The sequence below is a fragment of the Canis lupus genome, chromosome 35 (assembly GCF_048164855.1).
Source record: "Canis lupus baileyi chromosome 35, mCanLup2.hap1, whole genome shotgun sequence".
NCBI lineage: Eukaryota > Metazoa > Chordata > Mammalia > Carnivora > Canidae > Canis > Canis lupus.
This window is the reverse complement of record NC_132872.1, coordinates 8,344,254-8,360,238: the sequence shown is the minus strand read 5'-3', so window position 1 is coordinate 8,360,238 and position 15,985 is coordinate 8,344,254. Positions and strand designations below refer to the sequence as shown.

The 15,985-nt window shown below is 42.2% G+C and overlaps 1 protein-coding gene across 1 annotated transcript in view; it reads left to right on the top strand.

Moving 5' to 3' along the window:
* The window catches only part of ARHGAP31 (Rho GTPase activating protein 31), a 110,035-nt gene that overhangs the window by 68,018 nt on the left and 26,032 nt on the right, over positions 1-15,985 (top strand). Inside the window, exons 3-6 of the mRNA XM_072812421.1 lie at positions 1,366-1,510; positions 10,727-10,809; positions 11,759-11,866; positions 12,602-12,744. Coding sequence (XP_072668522.1) covers positions 1,366-1,510; positions 10,727-10,809; positions 11,759-11,866; positions 12,602-12,744 — 479 coding nt within the window. The remainder of the gene's footprint in view (positions 1-1,365; positions 1,511-10,726; positions 10,810-11,758; positions 11,867-12,601; positions 12,745-15,985) is intronic.

Sequence of the window (15,985 nt, the reverse complement as noted above, 5' to 3'; positions counted from 1 at the left end):
GGCTCCATGCACCGGAAGCCCGATGTGGGATTCGATTCCGGGTCTCCAGGATCGCGCCCTGGGCCAAAGGCAGGCGCCAAACCGCTGCGCCACCCAGGGATCCCTATACCAAAGGAATAAGACATCCTTTTTACTCCTGGAGAACTGGTGGCTGTTAAAAACTAATTGGTTTGTTGCAATCGTAGATTTTAACAGATCTATGTGCTTACATAATTTCACGAATTTACTCGCGTGATATTTTTTAGAGTTTCAACAACAAATACTTTTTAATGTTTTACTCTTAGCTCTGAAATTTGCTGCACCGTAGCTGGTATGGTGGGAGAACACTTGGGCAATAGCCAATTCTTTTTCATTAAAGGACCGACCTTAGCCTCAACAGGGATATTCTGGCTAAATCAATGAATTATTCTTGTTCTGCTCCTCTGCTCTCTTTTAAAAAACAAAACAAACACACACCCATGAATTTATAAGGCCGACACAGGGTTTTCTTTTTGGAGCCCCACCCCTCTCCTTTCAGGTTCCAACAGCATCTGGGATTTCCCCACCCTTTGTTAGACATCTGAACCAGGTGACAGGAAAAGGGGCAGCAAGCTGTTTTGAAGTGCTGGCTCTGAGAGTCCCTGTTGAGTTTGCCACCAATTGGCCACCAAATGAATCCTCTCGAGAAACCTAACTTCTCCTCTGTATGGAAGCTCAAATTTGTCATTTTTTAAACAGATTTTTTAACTTGGAAGCATATATTATTTGAGGCAGTCTATTCACATCACCTTAGTAAAGAAATCCTTTTTTAATTAGAAACAAGGCCTGGAATCTGATGTTGTTCCCAAACACCCCCCTGTACATTGTTCACAAGATACTTATACTCTCATCTATCCCGTGAGAGTCAGTATCAGGCAGCTTAGAAGGGTTTGAGTCTCCAGATAAAACAAGTTTGTTGACGTGAGTATATGGAGATGAATGATAACAATCTGACTCACCCTGATTTTGGTCTCTCCTCCAAGATAGAGAAGTTCATTTAGAACAATATTTTGGAGAACTGAAATCTCAACAGGCTTTTCTGGCAAACTGTTTTCATATTTCCCCTACTGTTCATAACTGAAACTGAGACATAATGGCCTGAGAAATCCATTTGTACATGGGCATTATGTTTTTCTAATGAAGGCAGCTTTTACAGGGAAGATCCAGACCTGAAGTGGAAGTCTTCCCCTGCTTTCCCTATGCGAAGAATAGAAGGTCATTTTGATCAAGGTCAAAAATAGAGTCAGATCAGCAGTTTAGGGTCTTTTTACCCCTTAGCAGCCAAGCAGCTGCTGACATGGAACACATGCTCCTGGGATTGTTATGTCTCTGTCTGTGTTGTTTCAGGCAAGAGTTTGGCTCAGATCAATGTCCAGATCTGACAAGGGAAGTGTACCTCCAGGACATTCACTGTGTGGGCTCACTCTGCAAGCTCTACTTTAGGGAGCTGCCCAACCCTCTCCTGACTTATGAGCTCTATGAGAAATTCACGGTGAGTGTTTGGATTTCCATTATGGTTACTGGGTGGGACTCATGGACTGGCCAAGGAGAGTTTCAGCACTGAAATAACAATAATAAAACTCACCAGATGGTTGACATTATCTTAGCCAGGTAATGGAAGTAAGATGCCATAGTGAGGAAGGTAAGGTAGTGGGTCCATTGGCTACATTTTTCCTTTTTTAGAGTTTCAGAATCATGTTTATTTGTTTCAAGAGCTGAATTAGAATGATCCCTGTGTTTACTTAACCAAATGTGCCTCACTGTAGAGGGGAAACTAAGAACGAGAGATGTGAAATGACTGGACCGATGTCACACAGCCGGACAGGAATGTGAGACTCCAGATATACATCTACTGCTAGTTTATTTTTATCAAGCTTCTCCTTCTGTATTTCTTTTGGAGGTTGGGGAATGAGGTGGGCAAGTAGAGGTGGGAAAGAGGACAAACCCAAGTCAAGGGAGAGATCAGAAAGCTGAAAAGAAAAAAAATTAAAAAATTAAAAAAAGAAAGCTGAAAAGAGAAAAGAATCCAGGAAATGCATCCAAAAGAAAGTGTAGGCTGGGCCCATGAGTTGGGTTGGTGAAGAGTGGATGGGCAGGACACCTTACTGGCAGCTCTGTGGTTACCAAATAGGGGCATCTGTAGAAAAAGTAGAAAAAATAAATTCTTACAGAATGTCTGTAGAGATAGCATTAAATATCAGACTCGAACATTTGGCTGCTGGGGTGAAGGTGTAGAGTAGGAGGAGAAATGGGTTCAACCAAGATTGAGGCTCAGCTAAAAAAAGGGGGGGTGAGAAACTTGAGGGTGTATGCAAGAGAGTGATTAAGAGTTGACCATGGAATTTCGTCTGAATAAGAAGGGAAGTGAGACTGTAAGGCAGTGAGTAACAGTGAAAAAGTACTATCGGTGGATCATTCATTCCAAAGAGGTCAATAGACTGTTACAGTGGGATGGTCAAAGGGGATATTTGAAATTAAGATTATGGAGGAGTTGCAATTATTGGTAAGGACCAGATCTAAACTCTAACATGGAAAGCAATCTTTCTCATAACTCCTGTAATAAACTTATTTTGAGCATATAAAAAGTTCTTCAATTCCAAGTGATATAGGAATAAATGGATACATTTTGAAATATATATTTCAAACATATATTTGGACCATTAAAATATATTTAAGAGTTTCCAATAATAGAGGGAAACACTCATAATCTTAACTGGAAAAGATCAGATGCCTAACTGTATATTAAAATGTAATTAAAGGGAAAGATGTTCCAAGAATTAATAGCCATTTATTTCAATGATGAGATTATTGTTTTCCCTGCTTATTTAGACTTTAACTTTCAAAATCTCATCTACTAAAAGTACGTTAATTTTTTTAATGAAAAAAATTTAGGCCCAAACACAAAAAACTTGGGTCTAGAGGTGCTACTGGAGAAGCCAACATATACCAGGTGATGTGAAGTGTCAGGGTTTGTGGACCTTAAGAGATCTAAGGGGACCTCAAGATCTAAGGCTGAAGACAAATGCCCCCTCCTCTCTGAGTGGAAGTCAAAAATAATGGCAGCCTCTAACCATTGAAACCACAGAGGAGTCTTTGCCAGGAACCAGGAGGAAAAGTCATGGGTCTCATGTGAATCTGCCAGATTATAATCACCATCACCATATGTGATTATTTCATCATTTTAGAGGTAATCATATTTGGTAAAAGTTTGGAAAATAGAGGAAAGTAGAAAGGAACCTTTTGTCTCCTCTCTTAAACACCAAAAATAACTACCAAAGTAACGTTTGGGTACTTCTTTCACTCTTTTATTGCTTGCATAGTGTTTTTGTTGTGTTTTGTTTTCCCAAATTGAAATAGAATTTTATTGCAAAAATGTAAGCAATACAAAAAAGCATAAGGGAGAAAGTATAAATCCCTGGAAATCCAACACCCCAGGCATATCTGCTGATGACATTTCAGGAGACATCATTACAGATCTCTTGCTGTCTCTCAAGCTCTCTCAATCTGTCTCTTTCTTTCTGCCCACTTGCCCTTTTCAATACTGTCTATCGCTGCTTTGGTACATTAACTCAACAGTACAACCATCTTTCTGTGCTCACAAATAGAGAAACCCTATTTTTACAGAGAAGTTTCTCATATGTGTAATGAATTTCTGAAGCCAGTTTCCTACTGATGGGCATTTATTTATTTATTTATTTATTTATTTATTTATTTATTTTATTGGTGTTCAATTTACTAACATACAGAATAACACCCAGTGCCCGTCACCCATTCACTCCCACCCCCCGCCCTCCTCCCCTTCTACCACCCCTAGTTCATTTCCCAGAGTTAGCAGTCTTTACGTTCTGTCTCCCTTTCTGATATTTCCCACCCATTTCTTCTCCCTTCCCTTATTTTCCCTTTCACTATTATTTATATTCCCCAAATGAATGAGAACATATAATGTTTGTCCTTCTCCGACTGACTTACTTCACTCAGCATAATACCCTCCAGTTCCTGATGGGCATTTAGACTTTTTGTTTCTCAACACTTTGCTTTTAAAAAAATAATATGATAATAAATATTTTTTGTATCTTTGTCCATTTCTCTGTTTATATTTTTAGGGAAAAAATAGATTTAGATTCACTGAGTAAAAAGCTCTTATTTAAAATTTTGTTATGTATTACCAAACTGTTCTCCAGAGAGATAAGAACAGTATTTTTTCTGCAGCCTCACTAATACTGGGTATTTGTTAAATTATCTGCCAATCTGAGTTAACTAAAAATATATCTTATTTTTGTTTTAATTTGTGCATAAGACTTTATTGTCTTTTTCTGCATAGTTTTAATCCTCTGATCAGTATAATAGTACATCTTAGAATATGATAGAGTAGAATATCATCATGTTAAAGAACAGAATGAGTCTAATTTATTTTAACTATATTTCATTTTATGATAGTTGGAAGTAGATAAGAATTCTTGTCTGGAAACTTCAAAAATACAGTTTTTTCTTAAATCGTGCTTATAGGCTCAGAACAAAACCCATATTTATCACTTCCCACTTTTGTTCCCTAACATTGCTAATCATTCTGTTCTCCCACAGCAACATGGTAATACCAAAGCAACATTATTTTCCATTTGTCATCAAATTTCCAGGAATCTAACAAGGTATTGACACTAAAAAAATAAAATAAAATAAAAATTTTTTGCTGTGCAACTGACTTCTACATAGGTAGGATCTAGTGACATCAATGATGTTGAAAATTTTATCATTTAATTGATTTCTTTGATCACAATAACAAATTAAGATAATGTAAGCAAAACTTCTTCAGGAATGTGGAAATAACTGTTAACATTGTCACACATTCTTAAAATGATTTATTTAAACCCACTGGCACAGCTAAAGTAGAATACTATCTCAATGGAAAAATAGAATTAGAGAAATATTAATTGAATAATAATAATTAATTAATTTATTAAATAAATAAATGTGAATTGACTGGACACCTCAGAAACTCATTAGAAATACTATTGAGTATCCTAAAGTGCTCATATGTTTTAAATACAGTAACTCTATTTTTAGGACTACATTCTAAGATAATAATAAGATGTATACACACATAACTGACTCCTAAATACTTTATTGCAGTAGTATAATACCAAAATTTGGGGATTGTGTGTCTAACAATAAGGTAAGGAATAGGTTAAATAAATTATGATAAATATATTATTTTTGATCCTGGATAGCCATGAAAAGTCACATTTCTGAAGGATATTTATTGGCCACAATGTAAAATTAAATGGAAGAAAGCAATATGTGCAACTGAATAGGAAGTGATGCCAGCGTTCATATTTGGTGCTGGGAAGTCGGGCAGATTGCTTCTTTTATGCTTCACACATGAATAGGTTAATAATAATGTCTGGATGGTAGGCTAGCAAGTGATTTTTAATTCCTTCATACTTCATATTTTAATTTTAAGTACACATATTAGTTTCCTGTAGCTGCTGTAACAAGTCAGCACGAACTTAGTGGCTTAAACAACAGAAATTTGTTCTTTCTCAGTTCAAGAGCCCAGAAGTCTGAAATCAATTTCCCTGACCTGAAATCAAGGTGTGAGCAGGGCGGTGCTCCTTCCAGAGACTCTCGGGAGGGAGGGTGGGAGGAGGTGTTCCTCACTTCTTCCAGCTTCTGGTGGCTGCCAGCACTCATGGCTTGTGGCCACATCACTCCCACCTCTGCTTCCGTGATGGCATTGTCCTCTCCTCTTCTATCCTGTGTCAGATTTCCTTCTGCCTCCCTCTTACAAGGATAGTTGTGATTGCATTTAGGGCCCATCGGATTAATCAGGATCATCTCAACTAAAAATCTTTAATTGAATTCCATCTGCAAAGACTTCTTTCCCAAATAAAGTAACACCTACAGGTTCCAGAGATTAGGACCTGATATCTTTGGGAGCAGTTGTTCAACCTACTATATTACCTTTTATTTTTATCAAGTAAGAAAAAGAAAGTTCATTTTAGGAATAATTCAACTTTGGTCAGATTGATTCAGCTGGAATCATTATACCCAAAAGAAAAGTTGCTGATTTGGGACTTTTAGAGAAGGCAGTCTAGAGGGGTGTTTAATTTTGTATTACATTTATGTTGAACTAACTTCTTAGTGGATCAGTCTCCCTCATTCAACTGCCAGCTTCCTGAGGGCAGAAACTGTTCATTTTGCTCATTCTTGTTTTCCTTTCTCTGCTCTCCAGCTACTGGAAAATGTTGGGACTGTTTACCTAGTAAGCCTTTGCTGACAGGTTTGTGAACCCACACACATCATTTAAACTGTCACTTGAGGTGGGTGACGAGTGTGTGGCAGGAGGCAAAAGCGGACTGGCTGGGAGCTCAAGAGAGCTGCCCCTGGGCGAGGGGGTGGGGGGTAGGGGGTGGAAGTGGGCAGTGACCAGCTGCCTCTGGTTTGCCTAGGACTTTCCCAGTTTTAACACTGAAAGTCCTATGTCCCAGGGAACCCTTAATCTCAGGCAAACCAGGATAACGGGAAACTGCAGGTGGACAAGATCACGTTAATTCTAGCTGGGGCACAGGGGGTGCCTACCCTGGCAAAATGCAAAGGCAGAGAAGCGACTGGTGGCAAAACAAGGAAGCAATTCATTTCAGGGAGGCCAACACCAGGGGGACCGCGGACTAGCATCTCCAAGACTGTCTCCAAAGACCCAAAAATACTTTGCAGGTTTATATAAGGAAAATGTAGGGAAAAGGTGGGTGGGTACGTGCAGGTGGGTAGTGAAGGTCAAACAGGTCTTTGTCTTGGGGTCAGTCACGGGGTCTTGCTGGCTCAAGAACAGTCCTTCGGGCTTGAGGGATAGCTTTGATTCCCTCAGGGATGCTTTGCCCACAGGGTCTTTTGCCTGGGGGAACAGATAAGCTGGAAAGAAGAACTTAATCAGTTGAAAGTTTGAGGTCAAATGGAGATAGCCAAAATTCTCTTTCATAATCAGGCTTGTGGGACAAAGACATAAAGGTGTAAGGACTGTCTGGAAGGACACACAGAGGTAGTTACCTCTGGAGACCACCTCTGAAGGTCTGCAGTAGGCAGGAAGACTTTCTTCTGGGTGTTCCTTTGGTTGCTTTCATTCTTTAAATTGTGTGCATGAATTACTTTTTAGTCTAATAACTTAAAATAATTTACTGTAGTTGTAGCTGGGGTGCAGTTGGAAAGGAGAGGCATGGGTTGGTTATCCACCCTGGTGACAGAGCTGCCCAGGCAGCAGGACCTGAACTATAAGGGCGACAGTAGAATTCAGGTAAACAGATAAAGCAAGAGCAAGGGACCCACCAGAAGGAGCGAGAGTCCAATCTTGGACCAAGTCCACAAAGGGCAAGGAAGCCAGTGTTATTGATACTGATTGGAAGAGAGCAAGTAGTCACAGATTCATCCTCGGTCTTTTAAAATTTAACTGTTAGCCAGATGAGCTTGGCAAAAGTTGAGTGAAATTCTCTCTCTGGCAAAAAACGGGGGTAGGCAAAGTTTCAACTCCCCTTCCCCAATTCCCTGGTGCTGGGTTCAGCCAACCTAATGGGAGAACACGGAATGAAGAATAGGTTTGTAGGACTGGACCCCTCTAGGAGAAACTACAGGATCCAGAGGGCTTCTGAAGAGGATGGGGAGAGGCTGTGAACAATGAAATAAACAAGAATCCCAAATGGGACCCGCAGGCATTAGGGGGAGGGCCCGCCCAGCCTCGCAGAACAAAGATGACTAACAGCTTCCTAAAATATCAAAGAAACTTTCCATGAGGGCTATTAAATTGACCTGCACCTTTATTCCCCAGATACATTTTTAGAAAAAGTTTGCTGAGAGGAAGAGAGGCTTCCCACCCTTCCCTCTTTGCAGGATAGAATGTGGGAGGGTCTACACCGCATTCCACGGCCTCTCTTTCCTCAGAGCTTCTTTCCCCTGGCTCCCCTCCTGAGGCCCTCAGGAAGACCGCAGGTGTAAGGGTTCCTGCTCCAGGTCCCATTCTTGTTCCCACCCTCCACCACCTCCTCCATATCTCGAAAATGGAGGATTTCGACAGAGATCATGCTTATGCTGGCTCAATTCTCAGGCTTGCACTCCCACGGGAGGATTGGGACGCCCGCGACTGTCACCCTCCTGGTTCCTCCTTTCTCCCACCAGTGCTTAGGAAGCAAAATCTCAAGTGCTCCCATGTGGAGAGTTTTGACAGCCTTTTAAAACAGCTGATGTCTGTGTATGTCTTGCTGCAATTAAATTGAAAGGGGAGATGAGAAGGGAGAAAAGGAAAGGAAAAAGAAAATTGATGGACAAAGCCCTGGAATGACGTCCCCCTTAGACGGAGTGCCTCCTGGGTGCCAGGCCCTGCGCTAGGCACTAGGACTCATCACATCCTGCTCTTGCAGAGCTTACGTCTAGCGTGGGAGACTGGCAATAAGCAATGGATGGAATAAATGAGTATGTGATGCAGCAGCAGTGATGGTGGGAGGGCTGTGGGAAACAGTGGAGACAGGCAAGGGGGCTGAGAAGGCCAGGCTGGGGCAGCGCTTAGGGCTTCTCTAAGTTAGAACAGAGCAGACACAGCAGGTGTGGCCTAGAATAGGCCCTAGAATAGGGCCTCGCATAACAGAAAGTGCCCAATAAATTTCCTTCTACTTTTCTATGCTTGAAAATACTCATTATTGAGAGTATGAGCTTCAGCCTTCACACACAAGCAAAAAATGGCAGCTGAAGCCTGAGCAGAAGTAAGCGATATAAGAAAACTATACGACACTTAGGATCCTGTTTCTGGTTGTATTGCAAGGGGCGGTATTTATCAAATTAAGGACTGTATTTCCTGATTTTACTTTTCCTTATATACAAATGTGGAGCAAGTTTCTAGCACTGGCAGGAAATACAAGGCTGTGTAAGTCACACATGCCTGTGAATTCAGGGCCGTAAGGATTGACATGAGCTCAAGCGCTGTCTTTAAAGCGCATCTTGACCTTGGTGGGGTTACCCAGGTATGTGCATGTGAAAGAATTCATGGGGCTCTAGCTTAAGATTGGTAGTTGTTGGCTTTTTTTTTTTTTAAGATTTTATTTATTTATTCATGAGAGACACAGAGAGAGAGAGAGAGAGAGAGAGAGAGAGAGAGAGGCAGAGACATAGGCCGAGGGAGAAGCAGGCTCCATGCAGGGAGCCCGACATGGGACTCGATCCCAGGTCTCCAGGATCACGCCCCAGGCCGAAGGCAGCGCTAAACCGCTGAGCCACGCGGGCTGCCCAAGATTGGTAGATTTTTAATGTATGTAAAGTATACCTCAGTGAAAAAAGAAAGGTGATGATCATTGACCGAGCGCTTAGGTACGGCTAAGTTTTGAGCACTCAGGCCCTGCACTGGAAGGGGCCCTGGATCCCGGGCCCGGGCAGGACAGCTTCTCAGGACAGGGCACAGGGGCACCTGTCTGGGGATATCTGCATTGTGCAGAAGTTCTGGGCAAGCCTGTGATCACATTGCCTTTGCTGATGCCCTTGCCTGCCCTTGAAGGTGCTGGGCAGAGGGGAGTGATACAGGCTGGCTGAGTCCAAGGACCCAGAGCAGAGTCCCACAGGCCCAGCCAAGGGTCCTTGGCTTCTCGCAGGATGGAAATCAAATACAAGCTGAGAAGAAGTGAGAGTAGAATGTATCAAAGACAGAGAGTAGATATGGACAGAGAATTTTCCGGAAGACTCAGAAAGGAAAGAAGAATGAGTCTCATCTTTACTTGGAGCCTGGGGTCTTTATTGAGGACGGTGGTGTGCATGTGTTGTGTCAGTAACCCAGGAACATAGACGAGTGTTTAGGTGTTCTCCATAAGTCACTTATGCCCTGGAGCCGGGGATTTTGATGAGTCAGTGGTGTTGGAAACAGATCCTGACAACTCCACCGTCAGGATGACATCCTTAGGTGTCATCTGTTGTGCTGGAAGACTCCAAAGAGATCATTAACTTTTCTTCCTTTGCAAGGAGGACATATGTTATCTGTTCTGTAAGGCCTGTGTAAGGTGAGAGGTGTAGGTCCTAGCAAGAACAGAAGCAGGAAAAGGAGCAGAGAAAAAAAGCCCAGCTTTTTTCTTGGGGTCCCTTCAGTTTCCATCTCGGGAGAACAAATACCCATGTAGGAAATAACTAGAGAACAAGTCCAGGTGAGACCATCAGGTCTCAGGGACAAAGTTCTTACCCTGCTGAGAAGGCTCATCTTCCCGGCTTCCTCATATCAGCACCTACGACAGTAGATGAGCTACTGAGTACTGAGGTCATGGAACAGTGTCAGGCCAGGTGGGGAGAAGCTATTTGCACCCAAGAAGACAGCTGGCTAAGTAAACATGGAGCCATGCTGTCATCTCCATCTCTGTCTGTTTATGTCCCAGTGGGAATCTCTGTCACTCTCCCTGCCACACCATACACCCAAGATTCTCCACCTTTACCAGATACCCAATAACCTTCTGAGGACACACAGAGACCCAAGCAATCCACATGTCCCCGTGTGCACTCAACCGTTAGACGCTTGAACATCATGAACACTCAGGTTTGGTTGTTTGTGTTTACTAGGAAAGCATGCCTCTGGGCAGGATGACCTCTAGGCCTGGTTGGAAGGCTGGGGTACCCGAAACCTAAATAAAACAGGAGACACAGGTGGGTGTCCACCTTCTGAAGCACTCACTGGGCTGCTTCATGTTCTTCTCCACAGGAAGCAGTGTCACATTGCCCGGAAGAAGGCCAACTGGCCCGAATCCAAAATGTTATCCAGGAGCTTCCCCCATCCCATTATAGGTAAGAACCCTTGGTAAAAGAAGTCCACAGCCTCTCAAGGTGGTTGAACACCAAAGATGCAGGCTAGTATCATAAAAGGGAACAAGTTCAGTGGATAGTGACTTTCCTGTGGCATTTTGAGGTGGGTGAACTGGTCGACTTTTATCAGAGTGAGTTGGTGCCTGCCCAGAGACATTGGCAGGAAGGGGCAGCCCATGTCCTATTTCCTCGTGGGGCACCCCTCAGAGTCTCACAGGAAGTCATTCTGGTCACACAAGCCAGCATCACTGGCTATGATATCCTAGGTTCTTACCCAGATTCATAGCATAAACATATCTCTGGAATCCAGGTTGATTTTTTAAGGAGGGTTTGGCTGTAGCCCTTGAGCTTGTGGTTGACTGATCTCTCTGTTTGCTCATCAGTGCCATCCCTCACATCATCCTATCCTTCCATTTTGTTCTTACAGGTTAGCCCCTTATCTTTCCACCTTTCCCAGTTCTCTAAGCCTCTTTTACAAGGGGGCAGATTTTGTTACGGTATGAAAAAGAACTGGCTACAGTAACAGATGCCATTCATCCATGAGATGAGCTCTCTAACTAACAAGGGACCAAGTTACCCCTAGCTGGAAGAATAACTGAAAGAGCAGAGAGATAAGAGCCAGTTTCAAGATCGTGTGCCGGCAATGGTGGCCTGGGTAAAGGGAGGCCTGGGGAGCTGTCTCTGGCTCTCCAAGGGCCTCAGCTGACTTCTGACAAAACCATACCCCTTCTCCATCCTGGGCCAGCATGCCTAGGGCCAAGAAGATTATTTCCATCAATCTTGATACCTTCCTGATATCCCTCCAAAATTCATGAGATAGAAATATTTAGAATCTCTTAAATCCAAACTCAGAAATTATCTCCAGATGTCAGGCTTTACACAGGCGCTGAAGTTTCTTTGTTTTAAAAAAAAAAAAAATGAACCATTACAGGACCTTGGAATACCTGATTCGACACCTGGCCCACATCGCCTCCTTCAGCAGCAAGACCAACATGCATGCCAGGAACCTGGCCCTGGTGTGGGCGCCAAACCTGCTCAGGTAACCACCACGTGCTCACCGTCTCACCATCCCCATGGGCTCAGAGCAGCCCCCCAACTGAAACAAAGATTGGATTCTTCAAAACGGAAGCCTCTTGAAGACAAACCTATAGCTAAGTGGTCACTTGTCACACATAAATTAAGATAATTTTAATAGCATGAGCTCTTTGTGGTTTTTTGTTTGTTTGTTTTTTGTGTTTTTTTGTTTTGTTTTGTTTTGGGGGGGGAGTTTTAGCACGAGCTCTTTGTTAACCTGGAAACTCTGTGTTCCACAGGCGTTTTCTGGCTACAACTAGCATATGGCTGAAGTTTTGGGTCTGTAGGTCATAATTTTTTGAAAAGGCCTTTCTTGTCTGATTTACTGGCTTTTGTTGATCTTGGTGGGATCACTGCTTCATATGACTTCATAAATGATGACCTGACCCACAGAACAATTGGGGGGGGGGGGAGAGATCCTGTGGGGGGGAAAAATCAGTTCCTGGATATTTACAAATACAATGTTTCTAGTCTAGCAATGTATGATACCTGGTAATTGTTTTTAAATTTGTTCAGTGTGTTGGGCTTCACAGCCTTCAGAGAGTCCTTTTAATAGGTCTTAGTTAAAAAATATTCTAGAGATTAACAAACTGTATACATTTAGGAAATGGGGCTTGTGCAGAAGGCACATTGGCTTCCCCTTACTGCTTTCTGTTGTGGGCCAGACTCACTCACTAAGTGTGTTTCATCCATGATTTAGGTCCAAAGAAATCGAAGCCACTGGTTGCAATGGAGACGCAGCTTTCCTTGCAGTTCGGGTCCAGCAGGTGGTGATTGAGTTCATATTGAATCATGTGGATCAAATCTTTAACAATGGCACACCTGGGTCTTTGGAGAACAATGGTAATGGCTTCTTCTGGCATACTCCCTACGAGGCCATCCTTCTTCCTTGCCTTAGTCATGGGGCTCAAGAATAAGTTAAGGCGGGCTTGGTTCTAGTTCTGAGTGTTGGCTGTGCGTGTGTGCTGACTTCTTTGGGTGTCAGTGTCTGGGGTCGTGCATATATGTACATTGATCTGTGTGCAGCAAGACGTGTTCGTGGGTGGCTGTAGCATGTTTCTGATCAGTTTCATACATGGCCTATCCCTTGAACACAGAGTTCTGCGCTGGAATAATCTGTTGGTTGTGGTAAGCCATCAAACTCTCCAGGTTATTATCTACAGATAACATTCCTCCCTTTTAACTATTAGATTTCACCTTTCCTTTCATTATGGTATTTTGGAAGACCCTTTTGCCTACGTCTGGGAGTTTTACGTGAATGAGTTAAGACGCAGCATGGTCATATGCACATGTATGCTCGGAATGCATTCTCTTCACAAGCATTTCTTGAGTGCTTACTTTGTTCTACCGCCCAGCAGGCACTAGGCATACAAAAATGAGTGTGGGTTTGTGGGCATGCCTATGCAAAGACTAGTTAGCACTGAAACCCTCTGTAGCCATGTTCTTGAGAAAGATCTAGCGATCGTAGGCTGGATGTGATGAGATGCGAGAATACGATTTCCTATAGCTTTCATAATGATACAATGAACCCTAGGCATGAGTTGGTTTATGTTGCTTGAATTCCTGTGAGCTTAATTTGTAAAAATAAAAAATCTAGTTGATCAAGAAGCCTTGTAACTACCACTTGTGTGAATTTTCCATCATTAGCATAGGTCACAATCACCCAGAGGGCTGTTCAAATACAGATTACTGGACCTAATCCCCAGAACTTCTGATTCGGGGGGTCTGGAATGCTGCTAAGAATCTGTATTTCTCCCATTCAAGTACTAACCAGGCCCAACTCTGCTTAGCTTCCGAGATCAGAAGAGATTGGGCGCGCTTAGGGTGGTATGGCTGTAAGACGAGAGAATTTGCATTTCTAATGAATTTTCAGGCAATATTGCTGCTGCTGGTTGGGGTCCACACTTGGAGAACCAGTGGTATATGAGAATCCTATCTGCAAAATATTTGTGTTAGCTGATTAAAGCATTTTTTTCAAGTTTAGCTAATGTGTTTGGAAAAAACAAGTATAACCATCAGAATAATCAATTGTAGTTAACATCAAATTTTGATTCCTGGCATAATTCCTGTCCTCTATGCGGCTTGTAACCTTTCTTTGAAAAAAAATTTTTATTGAAATAAAATTCACATAGCATAAAATTAACCATTTTAATCATTTTAAAGTATACAATTCAGTGGCTTTTAGTGTATTCACAGAATTGTGCAACCATCACCACCATCTAATTTCAGAACATTGCATCACTCCAGAAAGAAACCCCATACACATGAAGCAGTCTCTGCACATTTTGCCCTCCCCCGAGACCCTGGCAACCACGAAGCTACTTTCTATTTCTAGGGATTTGCCTCTTCTGGACATTTTATATAAATGGAATCATACAACATGTGGCCTTTTGTGACTGACTTCTTTCACTTAGCACATGTTCTCTGAGGCTCACCCATATTGTTACATGTTTCCTCCCTTTTTATGCATAAATAATATACATATTCTGTTGTATGCATATACTACACTCTGTTTATCCATTCTTCAGTTGATGGCCATTTGGGTTGTTTCCACTTTTTGGTTATTATGAATAATCTGCTGTGAATCCAAGTTCTTGTGTGAACACATGTTTTTGATTCTCTTGGTTGTATACTTAGGAGTGGCTAATGTTTCTTTTATTTTTATTTTAATTCTCCCAGTATAGATATATTTTTTGAAGATTTTATTTATTTCTTTGAGACATAGAGAAAAAACACAAATGGGAAAGGGGCAGAGGGAGAAGCAGACCTCTGACTGAGCAGGGAGCCCGATATGGAGGCTTGATCCCAGATCCTGGGATCATGACCTGAGCTGAAGGCAGATGCTTAACCGACTGAGCCACCCAGGCTTCCCTATAGATGTATCTTTTATCATAAGCTATATAAAGCCTTTTTGAAGGTAGGAGAGAATATGCATTTATTCATCCTTTTGAATCAACCAGTAAATTACTGGGGACTTACTCTATGCCAGGAACGATTGCAGGTGGTCTCTGTACATCATCTCATTGACTTATCACAACAACCAGAAAGTGTTATTGACCTTATCTTATATATGAAGAAGCAGAGCATGGGAAAAGCTTAGTACCTGCCCAAAGCCATACAACAGGTAACTTTGAGACTGAATGTTGAACCTAATTTTTCAGCCCATTGCTCTTTCCTTAACTCTATGCTGCCTCTCTGAAGAGAAAAAATAGGAAAATAGACCAATAAACCATTGTGGAGAATTAGGGCTTCTGGGAAATGTTCTTCTAAATAGCAAATCCTATCTGTTACTGTTAGTGTTAAAGCTGTTCCTGATTCCAACCTGGAAATGCCTGTTCTCCTTGCGACCATGCCTTAATCATCTTTTGTACTGTATATTGAAATCCAGTTTATTCTTGAGCCTTTAACTCTTGAGTTTCTCTAATACTTATTATTCAATGCATTTCATTTAAGTGTTCTTGTTATGAATTCATTTTGACTCTGGTAAGATAACATAGTTTTTACACAAGATGGAAGAAGCCATACTCTCTGGATGGAATTTTAGATTTGTAAATAGGGTGGTTTTTTTTTTTTTTAAGATTTTATTTATTTGACAGAGAGGGAGAGAGGGAGAGAGAGCAAGCACGTGTAGAAGGAGAGGAAGAGGAGGAAGCATGTTCCCTGCTGAGCAGGGAGCCTGATGCAAAGCTCCATCCCAGGACCCTGGGATAGTGACCTGAGCCGAAGGCAGATGCTCAGTCTACTGAGCCACCTAGGTCCCCTGGAAATAGGGTTCTATTTCATTTTTTTAAATATTTATTTATTTATTCATTCAGAGAGAGCGAAGAGAGAGGGAGACACAGGCAGAGGGAGAAGCAGGCTCCATGCAGGAAACCCGATGTGGGACTCGATCCTGGGTCCCCAGGATCACACCCCGGGCTGCAGGTGGCGCTAAACCGCTGTGCCACCGGGGCTGCCCAGGTTCTATTTCAAACTGGAAAGATTTTAGAAGTCATAGAATCCAATACCTTTGTTTAATAAATGAGAGCAACGAGGTCCAAGAGATTGTGATGTACCCAAGATTCATTAAAACGTAAATATGCAT